Source organism: Entelurus aequoreus, linkage group LG04 (genome assembly GCF_033978785.1).
Source record: "Entelurus aequoreus isolate RoL-2023_Sb linkage group LG04, RoL_Eaeq_v1.1, whole genome shotgun sequence".
In the NCBI taxonomy this organism is placed as follows: Eukaryota; Metazoa; Chordata; class Actinopteri; order Syngnathiformes; family Syngnathidae; genus Entelurus; species Entelurus aequoreus.
Window position 1 is genome coordinate 3,680,472 of NC_084734.1, and position 20,236 is coordinate 3,700,707.

Below are 20,236 nucleotides of genomic sequence, written 5' to 3' on the forward strand. Positions count from 1 at the left end.
AAATATACATAAAATTGTTTGCAAACTTATACTCTATGTTCTTTACTTCTATTTTCCCAATAGTAAATACAAATCGAAATAAAATAATTGATCATTCAACTATTGAAATGTTGAGGAATTTTAAGTTAGACCTCAAAGTGGTGTTTATTATTATTATTATTATTATTATTATTATTATTATTATTATTATTATTTTGTGTTGTTTTCAATGGGACTAAAATGTGTTCTTTATGGAACAGAACAACTTATTTATAGATAGTCATTTTAGACACAGTAACAGCCTTTTACACAATCTGATATTTCAAAACCCTTATTTTGATGAGTTTAGAGGTGTGTTTAGATTATGTGCTTATTAGTATAATGGCACTCATGTTGTGGCAACCTAATTTGTAAATGTCATTTGTTCCTTCTCTGTGTAGTGTTTGAATTATCTTTAAGGAAAACATTAAGTCTTAATATGAAATGAATTCCCAAGAGACAAATATGACGCACGTTGTTACCTATGGAGTGTGGTTCATTTAGTGTGAAAGTAAACAAAAAGAATTCACAGTTTCAAGTATGTATTTCTCTGATAGTGTTGTGTGTACTTATGGCAAATAACCACTAGAGGGCAATATAGACCATGATACTGTCAAAACGTTAGTCAGTTGGTCTGGACTCCTCCCAGAGAGGAGGACGTCGTCCCCTCCGAGGGAAACAAAGAGATTAGTCAGTGAGAGAGGAGATCACGACAAGCATTTTTTGTCTGCACTGTCTGCCGATATATTTATTCTATTTTGGATACACAATTCCGTCAAGTGTTGGGCATCTTTTCTTCATGCCTTACGTGGATGTATGGAACGATGAATGCTGCAGGAAGATCAGTGCGGATGTTCTTGCTCTTTGTGCTGCTGGAGTGTTACTGGGAAGCGGTGTGCGGCCAGCTCTCTTACTCTGTGGCGGAGGAGGTGAATGCGGGGACCGTTGTGGGGAACGTTGCTAAGGATTTGAACCTAAACGTCCAGGATTTGGAGTCCCGCATGTTTCAGATCGTTGCAGGAGGCAAGAAGAAATATTTGGAGGTAAACCTTCGGACTGGAGTCCTCTATGTTAATGAGAGAATAGATCGAGAGGAACTGTGTGGAGACCAATCCAAATGTTCACTCAGTGTGGAGGCTGTGATTAATAATCCGCTAAAACTGTACCGTATTGAAATTACAATATTAGACGTAAATGACAATTATCCTTCGTTTTTTCCACAATTTGAGATGTTGAACATTACTGAGAACACAGCAGTGGGAACTAAATTCCCTCTGCATGCACCTCATGACGCAGATGTTGGTAAAAATACAATAAATTCATACAAGCTCAGTCAAAATGACAATTTTATTCTTGAGTCACAGAAAGGAGAAATTGCAACGCCAGAATTAGTGCTTCAGAGGCTTTTAGACCGAGAAAGACAGTCCATGATCACACTCACATTGACTGCTATTGATGGAGGAACACCAGCTAAATCAGGAACTATGACTATTGTTGTCAATGTACTGGACATCAATGACAATGTTCCTGTATTCAGTCAAAGTCTATACAAAGCTACAATATACGAGAATATAAAAATTGGTACATCAATAATAACATTAAATGCTACTGATTTAGATGCAGGACAGCATGGACAAGTCATGTATTATTTCACTGCAGGAGGAAGAGATAAACAAACAAATATGTTCTCAATTGATGAAAAAAATGGAACTGTAACAAACAAACAAAATATTGACTTTGAAGAAAATAATAGATTTGAACTTAGAGTAAAAGCCAGAGATGGAGGTTCTCCTCCGCAAACATCTCACACCAAACTTTTAATAGAAGTTTTAGATGTCAATGACAATGCCCCTGAAATTTCAGTGACATCATTGTTAAACACAGTGCCGGAAGATGCAACAATTGGAACTGCCATTGCAATTGTCTCTGTGCTGGACAAAGATGGAGGTAAAAATGGTTTGGTGCACAGTAAAATTAACAACAATGTGCCTTTTAAACTCCAGTCAAATTATAAGAATTCCTATTCTTTAGTTGTTGATGGTCCTCTTGACAGAGAGAGTGTATCTATGTACACTATTAGCATCACTGCAACTGATGAAGGAAGTCCACCTCTGTCCAGCACCAGTGTTATTAATGTGCACATCTCAGATGTTAATGACAACCCGCCTCACTTCTCAGAGCCCCTCATTAATGTTTACATCAAAGAAAATAGTCCACCAGGAGCAGTAATTCATAGAGTGACTGCAGTTGAGGACGACATTGATCAAAATGGGCGAGTGAGTTATTCCTTTGTGCAAAGTAGCACTGACTCCATGCCACTAACTACAATGATAAACATCAACTCAGAGAGTGGAGATATAGTCAGTTTGCAGTCCTTTGACTATGAGAAGTTAAAGACGTTCCAGTTCAAAGTTCAGGCCACAGACTCTGGTGTTCCTCCACTCAGCAGCAACGTGACTGTGAATGCTTTTATCTTGGATGAGAATGACAACAGTCCCACCATTCTGGCGCCATATTCTGAGCACAGCTCCATTAACAGTGAGAGCATCCCCTACTCTGCTGAAGCGGGATACTTTGTGGCAAAGATCAGGGCTGTAGATGCAGACTCTGGATACAATGCACTGCTCTCCTATCACCTGTCTGAGCCCAAAGGCAACAACAACAACCTCTTCCGGATCGGAACCAGCACCGGGGAGATTCGCACCAAGAGGAGAATGAGTGACAATGACCTGAAAAGTCACCCCTTGGTGGTGTCGGTGTGTGATCATGGAGAAGCCTCCCTGTCAGCTACTGTGTCTATTGATGTGGTGGTGCTTGAAAGCACAGCTGACATCCACACTCAGTTCAGACATGTGCCCATAAAGGAGGAGAACTTCTCCGACTTACACCTGTACCTGCTCATCGCCATTGTGGCCGTGTCACTCATCTTTCTGCTCAGCCTCATCACTTTAGTAGCCGTCAGATGCCACAGACAGACAGACGGCACTTTCGGCAGGTACGGCGCCCCCATGATCACCACCCATCCTGACGGGAGCTGGTCTTACTCCAAAGCTACTCAGCAGTATGACGTGTGTTTCAGCTCAGACACACTCAAGAGTGACGTAGTGGTTTTCCCGACACCCTATCCACCTGTTGATGCCGAATTAATCAGTATCAATGGAGGAGACACCTTTACCAGGAATCAGACTTTACCTAACACTGATAAGGTGAGTCCAATACACATCCTCTGGCTTTTATGTATATCACCGTAGATGCGTTGATATATTGTTTTGAATAGTTTGGGGGAAAATGACATGTCTACATTGAGAACAGTCATGTCCCTTCTTCTTTACCTTGCACTGAGAATGATTTCAAACATTGTGCTTTGTCTCTCCAGCAATATATTTGATGGGACAGTTACCCTTAGTGATTAATTTAAAATTATAAAACATTAAGTTATATTGGTCTTTGTCTTTCTTACAACTGTAAAATCTTAGTAGTTATGTTTTTTCAGTCACCTACAAACCTGTTGGTTGCCTAAGATAAAGTCAAATAGGTGCTTCATTATTGTATATGTTTTGTTTTTCTACAAAGCACAGAGACGGTTAGATGACTAATGCTGTTGATGGATACAAAGGTGTTTTAATGAAATATACATACCAATGTATGTGAACTTACATTGCCTGTGCTTTATTAGTCTTGTCCAAATAGTGAATAAAAAAACAGAATAAAACAATTGATCATTCTACTATAAAAATGTTGAGGAACTTTACGCTAGACCTCACAGTGTTGGTTATTATTGTATATGTCCTTATCCACGGTGCTGATTATGTGTTGTTTTTAATAAGACTAAGAAATGTGCTCTGCATGGAAGACAACAACTGATTAATATAAAATCATTTTAGACACAGTCTACGCCTGTTACACAATGTGATACTTCAAAACCCCTTTTTTTATTCTAAAGGGAAATAGTGTGTGGGTTGTAATGTTTATGAGTATAATGGCACTTAAATGTTATAACAACTATAACATTTGTCTTCTTTGTATAGTATTTGGCTTACCTTAAAAAAAAAAACATTTAGTATTAACTTACAATGAATCCCGAAGAGACAAATATGAAACAAATGATGCTACCCATAGAATGTGTTTTTAATAGTGTAAAAAGTAAATAGATAATGTTTAATTGCTGGCAAGTACTGTATTGTATTGCCTTGGTGGTGTTGTGTGTACTTCTGGAAGGTGACCACTGGAGGGCGATACAGACCAGGATATTGTAAAAACGTTCGTGGGTTGGTCTGGACTCCTCCCAGAGAGGAGGACGTCGGTCCCCTCCGAGTGAAACAAAGAGATTAGAGGATGAGAGAGAAGACCTCGACAAGCATTTTTGTCTGCATGTCTGTCGACATATTTCTTCTATTTTTGGATATATATTTTCGGAAGGTGTTGGTCATCCTTTTGTATGCCTTATGTGGACGTATGGAATGATGACTACTGCAAAAAGATGGAGCTCAGTGCGGATTTTTGTGCTCTTTGTGCTGCTGGAGTGTTACCGGGAAGCGGTGTGCGGCCAGCTCTCTTACTCTGTGGCGGAGGAGGTGAATGCGGGGACTTTTGTGGGGAACATTGCTAAGGACTTGAACCTAAACGTCCAGGATTTGGAGTCCCGCATGTTTCAGATTGTTTGGACTGGCAAGAAGAAATATTTGGAGGTAAACCTAAAGACTGGAGTCCTCTATGTTAATGAGAGAATAGATCGAGAGGAACTGTGTGGAGACCAATCCAAATGTTCACTCAGCGTGGAGGCTGTGATCAATAATCCGTTGAAACTGTATCGAATTGAGATCATAATATTAGATGTAAATGACAATTATCCTATATTTATTAGCAAAATGCAAGTGTTAAATATCACAGAAAACACAGAGGTGAGCACAAAATTTCCTCTGCATGCGGCTCTTGATGCAGACGTTGGTAAAAATACAGTAAATTCATACAAGCTCAGTCAGAATGAACATTTCTCTCTTGATGTACATAAGGGAGAGAGTGCAACTCCAGAGTTAGTGCTTCAGAAGCTTTTAGACCGAGAGAAACAGCCCATGATCAAACTCACATTGACTGCTACTGATGGAGGAACACCAGCTAAATCAGGAACTATGACTATTGTTGTCAATGTACTGGACATTAATGATAATGCTCCTGTATTCAGCCAACAGTTATATAAAGCTAGTGTATACGAAAATATTGACATAGGTACATCGATAATAACACTAAATGCCACTGACTTAGACGCAGGACAAAATGGGCAAGTGATTTATTCTTTCAGTGACGTGGGCCGAGGGAAACAGAATGGTTTATTTGCTATTGACGAAACAAGTGGAACTGTTACAAACATCAAACAATTAAACTTTGAAGTCAAGAATCGTTTTGATATTCGAGTACAAGCCACTGATAGGGCTGTTTTTCCGAGGACTTCACACACCAAATTATTAATAGAAGTTTTAGATGTCAATGACAATGCCCCTGAAATTTCAGTGACATCATTGTTAAACACAGTAAAAGAAGATGCAACAATTGGAACTGCCATTGCAATTGTCTCTGTGTTGGACAAAGATGGAGGTAAAAATGGTTTGGTGCAAAGTAAAATTAACAACAATGTGCCTTTTAAACTTGAGTCAAATTATAGGAATTCATATTCTTTAGTTGTTGATGGTCCTCTTGACAGAGAGAGTGTATCTATGTACACTATTAGCATCACTGCAACTGATGAAGGAAGTCCACCTCTGTCCAGCACCAGTGTTATTAATGTGCACATCTCAGATGTTAATGACAACCCGCCTCACTTCTCAGAGCCCCTCATTAATGTTTACATCAAAGAAAATAGTCCACCAGGAGCAGTAATTCATAGAGTGACTGCAGCTGATGACGACATTGATCAAAATGGGCGAGTGAGTTATGCATTTGTACAAAGTAGCACTGACTCCATGCCACTAACTACAATGATAAACATCAACTCAGAGAGTGGAGATATAGTCAGTTTGCAGTCCTTTGACTATGAGAAGTTAAAGACGTTCCAGTTCAAAGTTCAGGCCACAGACTCTGGTGTTCCTCCACTCAGCAGCAACGTGACTGTCAACATTTTTACCTTGGATGAGAATGACAACAGTCCCACCATTTTGGCACCATATTTTGAGCACAGCTCCGTTAACAGTGAGAACATCCCCTATTCCGCTGAAGCGGGATACTTTGTGGCAAAGATCAGGGCTGTAGACGCAGACTCTGGATACAATGCACTGCTCTCCTATCACCTGTCTGAGCCCAAAGGCAGCAACAACCTCTTCCGGATCGGAACCAGCACCGGGGAGATTCGCACCAAGAGGAGAATGAGTGACAATGACCTGAAAAGTCACCCCTTGGTGGTGTCGGTGTGTGATCATGGAGAAGCCTCCCTGTCAGCTACTGTGTCTATTGATGTGGTGGTGCTTGAAAGCACAGCTGACATCCACACTCAGTTCAGACATGTGCCCATAAAGGACGAGAACTTCTCCGACTTACACCTGTACCTGCTCATCGCCATTGTGGCCGTGTCACTCATCTTTCTGCTCAGCCTCATCACTTTAGTAGCCGTCAGATGCCACAGACAGACAGAGGGCACTTTCGGCAGGTACGGCGCCCCCATGATCACCACCCATCCTGACGGGAGCTGGTCTTACTCCAAAGCTACTCAGCAGTATGACGTGTGTTTCAGCTCAGACACACTCAAGAGTGACGTAGTGGTTTTCCCCGCCCCCTATCCACCTGTAGATGCTGAACTGATCAGTATTAATGGAGGAGACACCTTTACCAGGACTCAGACTTTACCTAACACTGATAAGGTAAGCACAATACATTATTTCAAATAGTCTTTGACATGTATCGATATACACAATACTTAAAGTATAATGGCCTAGCTGTATGGTCACATAAAATGTGTGTTGAGATTGGCTCTACTGATGATTCATTGATCTGGACTTTCTTGGTAAATGTGCAAGAGGTGTGGTGAGAAAAGTTGACGTGGCAGGCAGGTGTGGTAATCGAATTAGTGTCAGTGATGTGGCTCAGAAGAAATGTGTTCCTTGTGTATTGATTGTTGTCCAGAGTAGATTGTTTTAAACACTTCTTCATTGCAAATAAAAAGAAAAGAGCACAATGATGAAACCATCTTAATATTGATAACTAATACTAACAAAAACATGTGTCTGAAAAAAAAGAATAAGAATGTATGTATATTATATATATATGTATATATATATATATATATATATATATATATATATATATATATGTATATATATATATATATATATATATATATATATATATATACATACATACATACATACATACATACATACATACATACATACATACATACATACATACATATATATATATATATACATGTATATATGTATATATGTATATATGTACATGTATATATGTATATATATATATATATTTATATATAAATATGTATATATATATATATATATATATATATATATATATATATATAAATATATATATATATATATATATATATATATATATATATATATATATATATATATATATATATATATATATATATATATATATATATATATATATATATATACATATATGTATAATATATGTGTATGTATGTATATATATATATATATATACATATATATATATATATATATATATATATATATATATATATATATATATATATATATATATATATATATATATATATATATATATATATATATATATATATATATATATATATATATAAATATATAGATATAAATATATATACATATATGTATAATATATGTGTGTATATATATATATATATATATATATATATATATATATATATATATATATATATATATATATATATATATATTTCTATAGAACAAAAACATGCCTTTACCACACAACGGTGGGTTGTGGGGGATATACATTGCCTTGGTTCTTGGCTGAGGGGTCTTTGGCTCAAAAAGTTTGGTGACCACTGGTGAATGAAGTGTTGAAAAGTACTGAATAATTACAAGTTGAATAATTTCCTCGGAGTTTGCGATCCACATTGTATTGGACGCTATCCGTGGTCCTGACATCAATGGAGTATACAGTATTTGCCGTCTTTTAGGTGTTTGTTTTTAGTTATGTGCATGGGTTGGCTATTATTATTTTTTCAGTCTAAATACCTTGTATTTTCTTTAGTTAATGTCAAGTACATGAATAGAGGGAAATTTATAAAGGAAAATACAATGCCAATACAATAACAGTTCACATTTTAGTAAGAGACAACAAGCTAAGTTGGTGTGTTTTGGGGTGATAGAGAGTATATAAACTTTAGTGTAGAACCAAGTTAAAAAAAAATCATTTACTTTTAATTTAATGTTGCACTTCTCTATAACTGTCACAAGATGTCCCTCTAGACCGTGCAAAAAAATATCCACATCTGCCGTGCAGAAAACCCTCCCTGAACGAAACGTCATCGTGTGGGCTGGGCCAAGCGTCGATAGAGTCAAGGCGAGCCACACGGAGAAAGACATCAGCGAGAATGGATACTTAAACGGATATTACTGAATGTGGATTTACCAAAGGCAACAATTGTGCTATTTATCTGAGTTGCTATGGCATCCCGGGAACAATGGAATACGGCTGAGGGCGTGTTTGTTATTCTGCTTTGTCTGTGCGGCTGGACCACGGCTCAGATAGTCTACTCCGTATCGGAGGAGGTAAACAAAGGGACGGCAGTGGGGAACCTTGCTAAGGATTTAAACCTCAATGTGCAGCAACTTCAATCCACGGGCCTGCAGATAACCTCCGGGTACAAAAGACGGTATTTTGACATTAATTTAGAGTCTGGATTACTGGTCGTTAGCGAGAGGATAGACAGAGAGGAGCTGTGTCCAAATGTAATGAAATGCTCTTTAAATATAGAAGCTGCATTGAGTAACCCTCGCAGGCTCCATCGAATTGAGGTTGTGATTAATGATATTAATGACAATGCACCTGTTTTTCTTGAAGAAATAACAACAATAAATATGTATGAAAACACGTTTCTTGGTGAGAGGCATCCGCTTCCGATAGCTCATGATGCCGACGTGGGTGCAAACTCTGTGAAGACTTACAAATTAAACCCGAATGACTATTTTGTTTTGGATTTACAAAGCAACAGCGATCGTGCCTCGGCTGAGCTCGTACTGCAAAAAGCATTAGATCGAGAAACGCAGGCTGTAGTTGAGCTCACGCTCACGGCCATAGATGGAGGAAAACCTCCTAAATCGGGCACCATACAAATACAAATAAATGTCCTTGATGTAAACGACAATTCTCCTTTGTTTAGCAAATCCCTCTATAAGGTCCAAGTTGTTGAGAATGCCGATATTGGCAACGTGCTGGTAACTCTGTCTGCTACTGATTTAGATGACGGCGTAAACAGTCATCTGGCCTATTCCTTTGTAGAAAGAGGACATTTTAACCCCGATGATAAGTTTACTCTAAATGAAAACACTGGCGAAATCACCGTCAAGGGTGAAATTAATTATGAAGAAACTCAAGCGTATGAGATCCGTGTTCAAGTGCGGGACAAAGGCAATCCTCCTCGTTTGGCGCACAGCAAGGTTTTAGTGGAAGTCATCGATGTGAATGACAACGCACCTGAAATCATCGTGTCATCACTCATGAGTCCAGTTAAAGAGGATGCAGAAATAGGCACGGCGGTTGCCATGGTGACGATTACGGATAAGGACGGCGGCAAGAATGGCCGAACAAAGTGTGACATTGCTGGATCAGTACCATTTGTTTTAAATTCTAACTATAAGAACTACTACTCGTTGTTGGTGGACGGGCCGCTTGACAGGGAAGGTGTGTCACAATATCTTCTAACACTAACAGCCACCGATGAAGGCAGTCCTCCTTTGTCCACGACAAGCGTCGTCACCATTCAGGTTTCTGATGTTAATGACAACCCACCTCGATTCATGGAGCCTGTAATTAATGTATATCTAAAGGAGAACACTCCAGTGGGAACGAATGTTTACACTTTGACAACCACGGATGCTGATTCAGTTGAAAATGCAAAAGCAGCTTATCATTTGATTGACAGTTCTTCAAAATCTACACAAATCGCTTCAATGATAAACATCAACTCAGAGAGTGGAGATATAGTCAGTTTGCAGTCCTTTGACTATGAGAAGTTAAAGACGTTCCAGTTTAAAGTCCAGGCCACGGACTCTGGTGTTCCTCCACTCAGCAGCAACGTGACTGTCAACGTTTTTATCCTGGATGAGAATGACAACAGTCCCACCATTTTGGCGCCATATTCTGAGCACAGCTCCGCTAACAGTGAGAGCATCCCATATTCTGCTGAAGTGGGATACTTTGTGGCAAAGATCAGGGCTGTAGACGCAGACTCTGGATACAATGCACTGCTCTCCTATCACCTGTCTGAGCCCAAAGGCAACAACAACAACCTCTTCCGGATCGGAACCAGCACCGGGGAGATTCGCACCAAGAGGAGAATGAGTGACAATGACCTGAAAAGTCACCCCTTGGTGGTGTCGGTGTGTGATCATGGAGAAGCCTCCCTGTCAGCTACTGTGTCTATTGATGTGGTGGTGCTTGAAAGCACAGCTGACATCCACACTCAGTTCACACATGTGCCCATAAAGGAGGAGAACTTCTCCGACTTACACCTGTACCTGCTCATCGCCATTGTGGCCGTGTCGCTCATCTTTCTGCTCAGCCTCATCACTTTAGTAGCCGTCAGATGCCACAGACAGACAGACGGCACTTTCGGCAGGTACGGCGCCCCCATGATCACCACCCATCCTGACGGGAGCTGGTCTTACTCCAAAGCTACTCAGCAGTATGACGTGTGTTTCAGCTCAGACACACTCAAGAGTGACGTAGTGGTTTTCCCCACGCCGTACCCGCCTGTAGATGCTGAATTGATCAGTATTAATGGAGGGGATACCTTTACCAGGACCCAGACTTTACCTAATGAAAAGGTAGGCTGAAATGTGTTGTTTTTTCTTCTTAATTGATTGTCTATTCTCTTCATTTAAAGCAAACTATATTGTTGCTGCTCTGTTGCTTGTTCACCTGTGACATACCTGCTTAATAACATTTATTTTTTAGAAATCCCATTAGTTTAGTTATTGCAGTATAAGTTGTTCATTTAATGAAAGTTGAAAATAGCATACTTGGAGCAATTGTTATATTTCACAATTTTAAGGCCCAAGTTGGGAAAAAAAGACAAATATGTGCAGTAAAAAAATCTAAATTATTGTTTATGTATTCACAAAGAATCATGTACTTAAGTAGATTATTCAAATGTTTATTTAGAGCAGGGCTATTCAACTAAATGTCTAAAAAAGCGAGGGACCGGTGGACAAGACAGCTTTCTTTACCATTATCACTAACGTGCTTATTTTGAGAACAATTCTCTGTAGTGGACATTTGTTTTTAATCATTTTGTCATAATTACATATTAAAAAAACAACCATTTTAAGCAAAATACAAGTGTGCACTTATGGACACTGGCCGTTAGGAGACTAAAATGCTAATGAGAAGACCTACCAGTGTTTTTTGACATGGTCCAAGTTCCTCTATACAACAGGAGTGCTTCGTGGTTTTAATATATTTAATTTGCTGCAAAAATGATAAAGTCTCTTCCAAGTTTTGAACTGAACTCGGGGGGGCTGTCTGGTGTCATTCCCGGCCCGGATTTCTCATTGCCGAGAGCTCAAACCACTCGTAAACGTTTTTGTGTGTCTGTATGCGCAGTGAAACTATGGAAGAAACTGGACTTACAACACAAGCAATGCCAAACTAGTATTCTATTTAAACTATTATACAAACATGGGGTCTGGTTCAAATATAGAGATGAGGGTCTTTAATTTGACCTGCTGTTGTACTCTGTCTCAAAGTGTTAACATGTGCTCAATGTTTCCTTACCATTGTTGCTATGTTGTCTATTACCATTGTTGCTATGTTGTCTATTACCATTATTGTTATGTTGTCTATTACCATTATTGCTATGTTGTCTATTACCATTATTGCTATGTTGTCTATTACCATTGTTGGTATTTTGTCTATTACCATTGTTGGTATATTCATTATTCCTACATTGTTGATACAAACTATTGCTAAAATGTAATAAGTATTGTTAGCTGTGGTAATGCCACTATGATACACCATTTGTATTATAATTCTTAAACAAAGTGACAGTGAAACTCATGTGAATAATCACTGAATGGAGAACTGGGGGTGGGATTAGATAAAGTATCTTCTTCCCACTTCCTTTCAGGCAAAACTGGACAATCATGCATTACATACTATACATTACCTTTTGCACTATATTCATTTATATTATTATGTGTTGTCAACTTTGTACTTTTTTTTTTGTAATTATTATTTTTTTATGTCATTGCCTGAAATAAATACATAAATAAATGAATGAAAAAAATAATAATAGAATGAATTTGGCCCTTGGGCCGCCAGTAACTTGATAAGTTGATACGTTTATAGTGATATGGTAGTTGTTGACTCATACAGAAAATGGATGCATGGCCTGTTCGCTGGCTTTTGGTTGGTTTATTTGATAGGCCTCAACCGCAACGCTCTCCATGGTGCTGATTTAAGAAGGCCAAACATTATTTTTTAAATATGCATTGAGGAAGCAAGGCTCATCTATTTATTTATTTTCATGTCATGGAATAACTTAGGTCGAGTGCAAAGTATATTTTAAGGGATTTTCTTACAAAATAGGTTTTTTCTGGATTTGTGGTTTTATGTTGAATACACGGCATTATTTTATTTGTTTTTGAATGGGGACATATACATTATATGTAAAGTATGGAATAACTTAGGTCGAGTGCAAAGTATATTTTAAGGGATTTTCTTACAAAAAAAATTTTTTTCTGGATTTGTGGTTTTATGTTGAATACACAGCATTATTTTATTTGTTTTTAAATGGGGACATATACATGATATGTAAAGTATGGAATAACTTAGGTCGAGTGCAAAGTATATTTTAAGGGATTTTCTTACAAAATATGTTTTTTTCTGGATTTGTGGTTTTATGTTCAATACACGGCATTATTTTATTTGTTTTTAAATGGGGACATATACATTATATGTAAAGTATGGAATAACTTAGGTCGAGTGCAAAGTATATTTTAAGGGATTTTCTTACAAAATATGTTTTTTTCTGGATTTGTGGTTTTATGTTCAATACACGGCATTATTTTATTTGTTTTTAAATGGGGACATATACATTATATGTAAAGTATGGAATAACTTAGGTCGAGTGCAAAGTATATTTTAAGGGATTTTCTTACAAAATATTTTTTTTTCTGGATTTGTGGTTTTATGTTGAATACACAGCATTATTTTATTTCTTTTTGAATGGGGACATATACATTATATGTAAAGTGTGGAATAACTTAGGTCGAGTGCAAAGTATATTTTAAGGGATTTTCTTACAAAATATGTTTTTTTCTGGATTTGTGGTTTTATGTTGAATACACAGCATTATTTTATTTGTTTTTAAATGGGGACATATACATTATATGTAAAGTGTGGAATAACTTAGGTCGAGTGCAAAGTATATTTTAAGGGATTTTCTTACAAAATATTTTTTTTTCTGGATTTGTGGTTTTATGTTGAATACACGGCATTATTTTATTTGTTTTTAAATGGGGACATATACATTATATGTAAAGTTACAGTTTATTTATTCATGGGACTTAACCTTTTACAATTATGTAAATTAAAAGGTTTGTAAGACATACAGATCATCAATATCCATTCAGAACTGGTTGAATACACATCTTCATAAGCCATACTAATAGAATGTAAATATTTTTTTCACATTTTGGTGGGTAATAAATATTGTTTTTCACATATGTTGGGTAATTTAAAAAAAAAGACATTGTTAGTGGTGACTAAGACAATTGTCATACATTTCAATGCTTTACCAGTCATTGACCGCTAGATGTCGTATGAGACCGTAGCTAGAATAATTATGCACAACCACTCCTCATCCCGGGGATCCTACAATGTCATTGGCTGCCGTTTAGACAGTCTCTCACCATGTATTCTAGCAAGAAGAGCCGCTGTGGCTGCTGGAGATTTGTGCCAGTGTCGGATATGTAAAGGGTGGATATAAAGAACGAGCTGGATTGCTGTTTATTCTTTACATTATGGAGAACTATCACGTTTGGATTCGCATCGTTGCTGTGCTTTTTCTTTGTGATGGATCTGCTTCCCAATTCTCCTATTCCATTTCCGAGGAGGTAAACAAAGGAACGGTGGTGGGGAACATGGCCAAGGAATTAAATCTCAATTTGCCAGAGCTGCACAACAGAGACCTGCGCGTTGTTTCCAGTGACAGTAAGAAATATGTCGACGTGGATCTCAGGACGGGGAACCTTTTTGTGAAAGAGAGAATAGATAGGGAGGAGCTTTGTCCCAACGCTGCGCAATGCTTTGTGAGGATGCAGGCGGTGATGAGCAACCCAATGACTGTGCACGGCATCAATGTTCATGTTTTAGACGTCAACGACAACGCACCGACATTTGAGGACGATGTACACACTTTAAAGATATCTGAAAGTGTCGCACCAGGGGAGAGATATTTCCTCCCACTGGCAGAAGATTTAGATACAGGAAGCAATTCAGTCAAGACCTACAAGCTGAGCCAAAATGAACATTTTACGCTTGATGTGCAGAGCGGTGGAGAACATGGCGTGTCTGCTGAGCTAGTGTTACACAAAGCTTTGGACAGAGAAAAACAGCCTCTTCTTGAACTGACTCTCACTGCTTTGGATGGCGGGAAACCTGTTAGAACAGGCACGTTGCACATCCGAGTAGTGGTATTGGATGTGAATGACAATACACCCGTTTTTAGCAAGTCTCTTTATAAAGTGCGTGTGGGTGAAAACGCCGCGCTGGGCTCAGTTGTGATCAAATTAAATGCCACGGATATAGACGAAGGCGTGAACAGTCAGATCTTATATTCTTTAATTAAACGAAGTAGCAGCGACCAAGCAAATATGTTTAATCTAAACGCAGAGACAGGAGAAATCACAGTGAAAGGTAAACTGGATTATGAAGAAACTCCTGCTTATGAGGTGAGGGTTCAAGCAACGGATCAGGGCCCTGTTCCTCGTAGTGCGCATGCCAAACTGCTCATAGGGATAATTGACGTGAATGACAACGCCCCCGAAATAACGGTGACGTCACTGATGACGCCAGTTAAAGAGAACGCAGAATTAGGCACAATAGTTGCTTTAATTACAGTGAGTGATAAGGATGGAGGGGAAAACGGTGTGACCAACTGTAAAGTAGTTGGGTCGGTTCCCTTTAAGCTGAAATCCAACTACAAAAATGATTATTCTTTAGTAGTTGATGGAGCACTAGACAGGGAAAACACCTCTCTTTATAATATCTCAATTATAGCCTCGGATGAAGGAAGTCCTCCTCTGTCCACTAGCAGCATCATTACTGTTCGTGTTTCTGATGTCAATGATAATGCACCTCGTTTTACGGAGCCCGTTATTAATGTTTATGTCAAAGAAAATAGTCCAACGGGAAATTCTCTTTGCTCCATTAACGCACTCGATCCTGATTTGGACGCCAATGCAAGAGTCTCATACACTCTGTTGGACGGTTATTCTGGAAATATCCCAATTACATCACTTTTAAATATCAACTCAGAGAGTGGAGATATAGTCAGTTTGCAGTCGTTCGACTATGAGAAGTTAAAGACGTTCCAGTTTAAAGTTCAGGCCACGGACTCTGGTGTTTCTCCACTCAGCAGCAACGTGACTGTCAATGTTTTTATCCTGGATGAGAACGACAACAGTCCCACCATTCTGGCGCCATATTCTGAGCACAGCTCCATTAACAGTGAGAGCATCCCCTACTCTGCTGAAGCGGGATACTTTGTGGCAAAGATCAGGGCTGTAGACGCAGACTCTGGATACAATGCACTGCTCTCCTATCACCTGTCTGAGCCCAAAGGCAACAACAACAACAACCTCTTCCGGATCGGAACCAGCACCGGGGAGATTCGCACCAAGAGGAGAATGAGTGACAATGACCTGAAAAGTCACCCCTTGGTGGTGTCGGTGTGTGATCATGGAGAAGCCTCCCTGTCAGCTACTGTGTCTATTGATGTGGTGGTGCTTGAAAGCACAGCTGACATCCACACTCAGTTCAGACATGTGCCCATAAAGGAGGAGAACTTCTCCGACTTACACCTGTACCTGCTCATCGCCATTGTGGCCGTGTCGCTCATCTTTCTGCTCAGCCTCATCACTTTAATAGCCGTCAGATGCCACAGACAGACAGACGGCACTTTCGGCAGGTACGGCGCCCCCATGATCACCACCCATCCTGACGGGAGCTGGTCTTACTCCAAAGCTACTCAGCAGTATGACGTGTGTTTCAGCTCAGACACACTCAAGAGTGACGTAGTGGTTTTCCCCGCCCCCTATCCACCTGTTGATGCTGAACTGATCAGTATTAATGGAGGAGACACCTTTACCAGGACTCAGACTTTACCTAACACTGACAAGGTAGGCTGGAAATCTGTTTGTTTTGTTTCTTCTTAATACTGTCCTGCATATGATATACATATCTAAGAGCTAAGTAGTTCAATAACAGTAAGTTGCTATCTTTTTATGACGTATATACACACCCACAATGTGTTAATAGATGGAGAAACCATGCAGTGTTTTTGCCCTTCATGCTGGATTGTTGTAGTGCTAGCTATACCGATACTGTTTAGTTGGGACTCAGGTGGTATCAAGTATGATGAGAGGCTAGTAACTATTTAGTATTGCGATTAAGTATTTTTAAGTTTTATTATTAGATTTTTTAAATGTATATTCCATATTATAAATGTTTTTCTTCTGTTGACAGCGCTTTCCATGTCCTGACAATTCTGTGTGCATGGCCTAGCGTCACGTGCTTGTTAAAATGTAAACACAACCTTTTAGGAATAAACATTTTTGGCGGAATTTTACATTGTTAAAGCAAATGTTGACATTGCTGCTGTCAAATCTGTCAATTTGACTGGCATTTCATCACCCAAAGGGACAACTCACTTCTTGCAGAATTAGAATACATACCCATCCTGACGGGAGCTGGTCTTACTCCAAAGCTACCCAGCAGTATGATGTGGTTTAGCTCAGACACACTAAAGAGCGATGATGCGGTTTTCCCGGCATCCTTTCAGTCTGTAGATGCTGAATTGATCAGTATGATTATGTGGGCTCTGTACCGAGGATGTCGTTGTGGCTTGTGCAGCCTTTTGAGACACTTGTGATTTAGGGCTATATAAATAAGCATTGATTGATTGCTGGATTAATGAAGGAGACACCTTTACTAGAACTCAGACTTTACCTTACACTGATAATGTACGCTGGAAATCTGTTGTTTTTTCCCCTAAACTATTATTTACTCCCATGTCAGTTCAAACCATATCTTTGTTGCTAAACCTTTTTATCAGTTGTGACACTGTTTTGCTTACCTTAGGGGGAACTGCACTTTTTTTGCAATGTTGCTTATGATTCACAATCCTTATGTATATCTATTCTGTCTATTAAGCGCTTAAAAACATCCAACCACGTCCATTAAGGTTTTATACACACACTGTAAGTATATACAGTATGTATAGTGTATAGAAACAGGCACATTCATAATAACATGTTTATGTTATTTGCTCATTTTTAAGCATGTGTCGGTGCATTAATTTCACAAGCACATCTTCACATACACTTTTCCGTTTGACAACATCACTGGTTAGAATATAATAGAATAGAAAGTACTGTATTGATCCCTAGGGGAAATTCAGCACCACACTTAGCTCACAATAAACACTTAGATATTTTTTACATGTGAATAATATAAATACAGTATATTATACAGCATTATTCACATGTGAATAAAATAAATACAGTCTATAATACAGCATAATTCACATGTGAATAATATAAATACAGTCTATTATACAGCATTATTCACATGTGAATAATATAAATACAGTCTATTATACAGCATTATTCACATGTGAATAAAATAAATACAGTCTATAATACAGCATTATTCACTTGTGAATAATATAAATACAGTCTAGTATACAGCATTATTCACATGTGAATAATATAAATACAGTCTATTATACAGCATGATTCACGTGTGAATAATATAAATACAGTCTATTATACAGAATTTTTCACATGTGAATAATATAAATACAGTCTATTATACAGCATTATTCACACGTGAATAATATAAATACAGTCTATTATACAGCATTATTCACATGTGAATAATATAAATACAGTCTATTATACAGCATTATTCACATGTGAATAATATAAATACAGTCTATTATACAGCATTATTCACATGTGAATAATATAAATACAGTCTATTATACAGCATTATTCACACATGAATAATATAAATACAGTCTATTATACAGCATTATTCACACGTGAATAACATAAATACAGTCTATTATACAGCATTATTCACGTGTAAATAATATACATACAGTTTATTATACAGCATTATTCACATGTGAATAATATAAATACAGTGTATTATACAGCATTATTCACGTGTAAATAATATACATACAGTTTATTATACAGCATGATTCACGTGTGAATAATATAAATACAGTCTATTATACAGCATTATTCACATGTGAATAATATAAATACAGTCTATTATACAGCATTATTCACATGTGAATAATATACATACAGTCTATTATACAGCATTATTCACATGTGAATAATATAAATACAGTCTATTATACAGCATTATTCACGTGTAAGTAATATACATACAGTTTATTATACAGCATGATTCACGTGTGAATAATATAAATACAGTCTATTATACAGAATTATTCACATGTGAATAATATAAATACAGTCTATTATACAGCTTTATTCACATGTGAATAATATAAATACAGTCTATTATACAGCATTATTCACATGTGAATACTATAAATACAGTCTATTATAGAGCATTATTCACATGTGAATACTATAGATACAGTCTATTATAGAGCATTATTCACATGTGAATAATATAAATACAGTCTATTATACGGCATTATTCACATGTGAATAATGCTGTATACAGTCTATTATACAGCATTATTCACATGTGAATAACATACATGCAGTATACTATACAGAATTATTCACATGTGAATAATACAAATACAGTCTATTATACAGCATTATTCACATGTGAATAACATAAATGCAGTATATTACACATAATTATTCACATGTGAATAATATAAATACAGTCTATTATACAGCATTATTCACATGTGAATAACATAAATGCAGTCTATTATAGAGCATTATTGACATGTGAATAATATAAATATATTATACATTTACAGTACATGTACAGTCAAAAGGAACATATGCATTATATGGCTGTCGGTATTAAGGATTTCCTGTGTCGTTCGGTGTTGATTACTACTCACTGCACCTTTGATTATAGAATGTTATGAAGACTCATATTGTTGTTGGTGGAAATTGTTTCAAATCACTCTAAATTTACTCAGTGGTGGCATTATTTATACACTCTCTTAACCTTCCTCTTGTGCTAGCTTTCTGTTACCATCTTTTATGTTAACGGGTCGGTTTTGACCCATGTCTTAAATCAGCTGTAAAATACACTAAAAACAATTATGTATCATCCGATTTGTTTCTCATCTCTTGGTTACCTTGCCAGGCTTCCTTATCCATGAAAATATTGGTTTTAATATTTTTTGGTGTGGGCCATTGGGCCTTTTTTTTGTCAGTACACCCCTCGATTTCAATTCAAAAAATTGTAAATTAAACCTCAAGATGTTCGTATAAATAAATAAAAGTCTTTGTTAGTTTTTGTACTGGATAAGAAGGTAAAATGAGAATCCCCTGAAGCTCACATGATTGGGAGAGGAGCTGGCTGCCAGTGTGTTCAGTTGTGGCTCTAATTATTGCTTCATAATCTTATTTTTATAACTGGGTCGAAACCGACCCTAAAAACACCAAGGTCATAATTTCAACCAGAGCATTTTATAATTTAGTGAAAAAAAAAAAAAAAGTTTTATTTTGTTGAAATAGAGGTTTCTGACAAATTCAAAAAGCCTTGATGCAAACAA

General features: G+C 37.4%; 4 protein-coding genes across 7 annotated transcripts in view; all 4 read left to right on the top strand.

Annotated features, from left to right (window-relative positions):
* Nucleotides 1-20,236, top strand: part of LOC133648190 (protocadherin alpha-C2-like) — a 206,226-nt gene that overhangs the window by 97,185 nt on the left and 88,805 nt on the right. The window contains exon 1 of one of the 4 annotated variants that reach the window (XM_062044025.1): nt 8,569-11,048. The exons of the other annotated variants lie outside the window; for them this stretch is intronic. Coding sequence (XP_061900009.1) covers nt 8,667-11,048 — 2,382 coding nt within the window. The 5' untranslated portion in view covers nt 8,569-8,666. Of the gene's footprint in view, nt 1-8,568; nt 11,049-20,236 lie in introns of those variants that run through there. 4 annotated transcript variants of the gene reach the window in all.
* Nucleotides 843-4,350, top strand: LOC133648058 (protocadherin alpha-10-like). Its single transcript, XM_062043839.1, has 2 exons — nt 843-3,224; nt 4,237-4,350. The coding sequence occupies exons 1-2, from the start codon at nt 843-845 to the stop codon at nt 4,348-4,350; spliced, it is 2,496 nt and encodes an 831-aa protein (XP_061899823.1).
* LOC133648059 (protocadherin alpha-8-like) lies at nt 4,125-6,893 on the top strand. Its single transcript, XM_062043840.1, has one exon. The coding sequence runs from the start codon at nt 4,464-4,466 to the stop codon at nt 6,891-6,893; it is 2,430 nt and encodes an 809-aa protein (XP_061899824.1). The 5' UTR covers nt 4,125-4,463.
* LOC133648060 (protocadherin alpha-2-like) lies at nt 14,197-16,661 on the top strand. The gene has a single exon (XM_062043841.1). It carries the CDS (start codon nt 14,247-14,249, stop codon nt 16,659-16,661), a length of 2,415 nt encoding a protein of 804 aa, XP_061899825.1. The 5' UTR covers nt 14,197-14,246.

Bases quoted from the DNA above. Each gene is read 5' to 3' on its own strand.
- LOC133648058 (XM_062043839.1), top strand. From the start codon at position 843: ATGAATGCTGCAGGAAGATCAGTGCGGATGTTCTTGCTCTTTGTGCTG. The intron at 3,225-4,236 runs GTGAGTCCAATA...TACTTCTGGAAG, and splicing joins CTTTACCTAACACTGATAAG to GTGACCACTGGAGGGCGATA.
- LOC133648059 (XM_062043840.1), top strand. From the start codon at position 4,464: ATGTGGACGTATGGAATGATGACTACTGCAAAAAGATGGAGCTCAGTG.
- LOC133648060 (XM_062043841.1), top strand. From the start codon at position 14,247: ATGGAGAACTATCACGTTTGGATTCGCATCGTTGCTGTGCTTTTTCTT.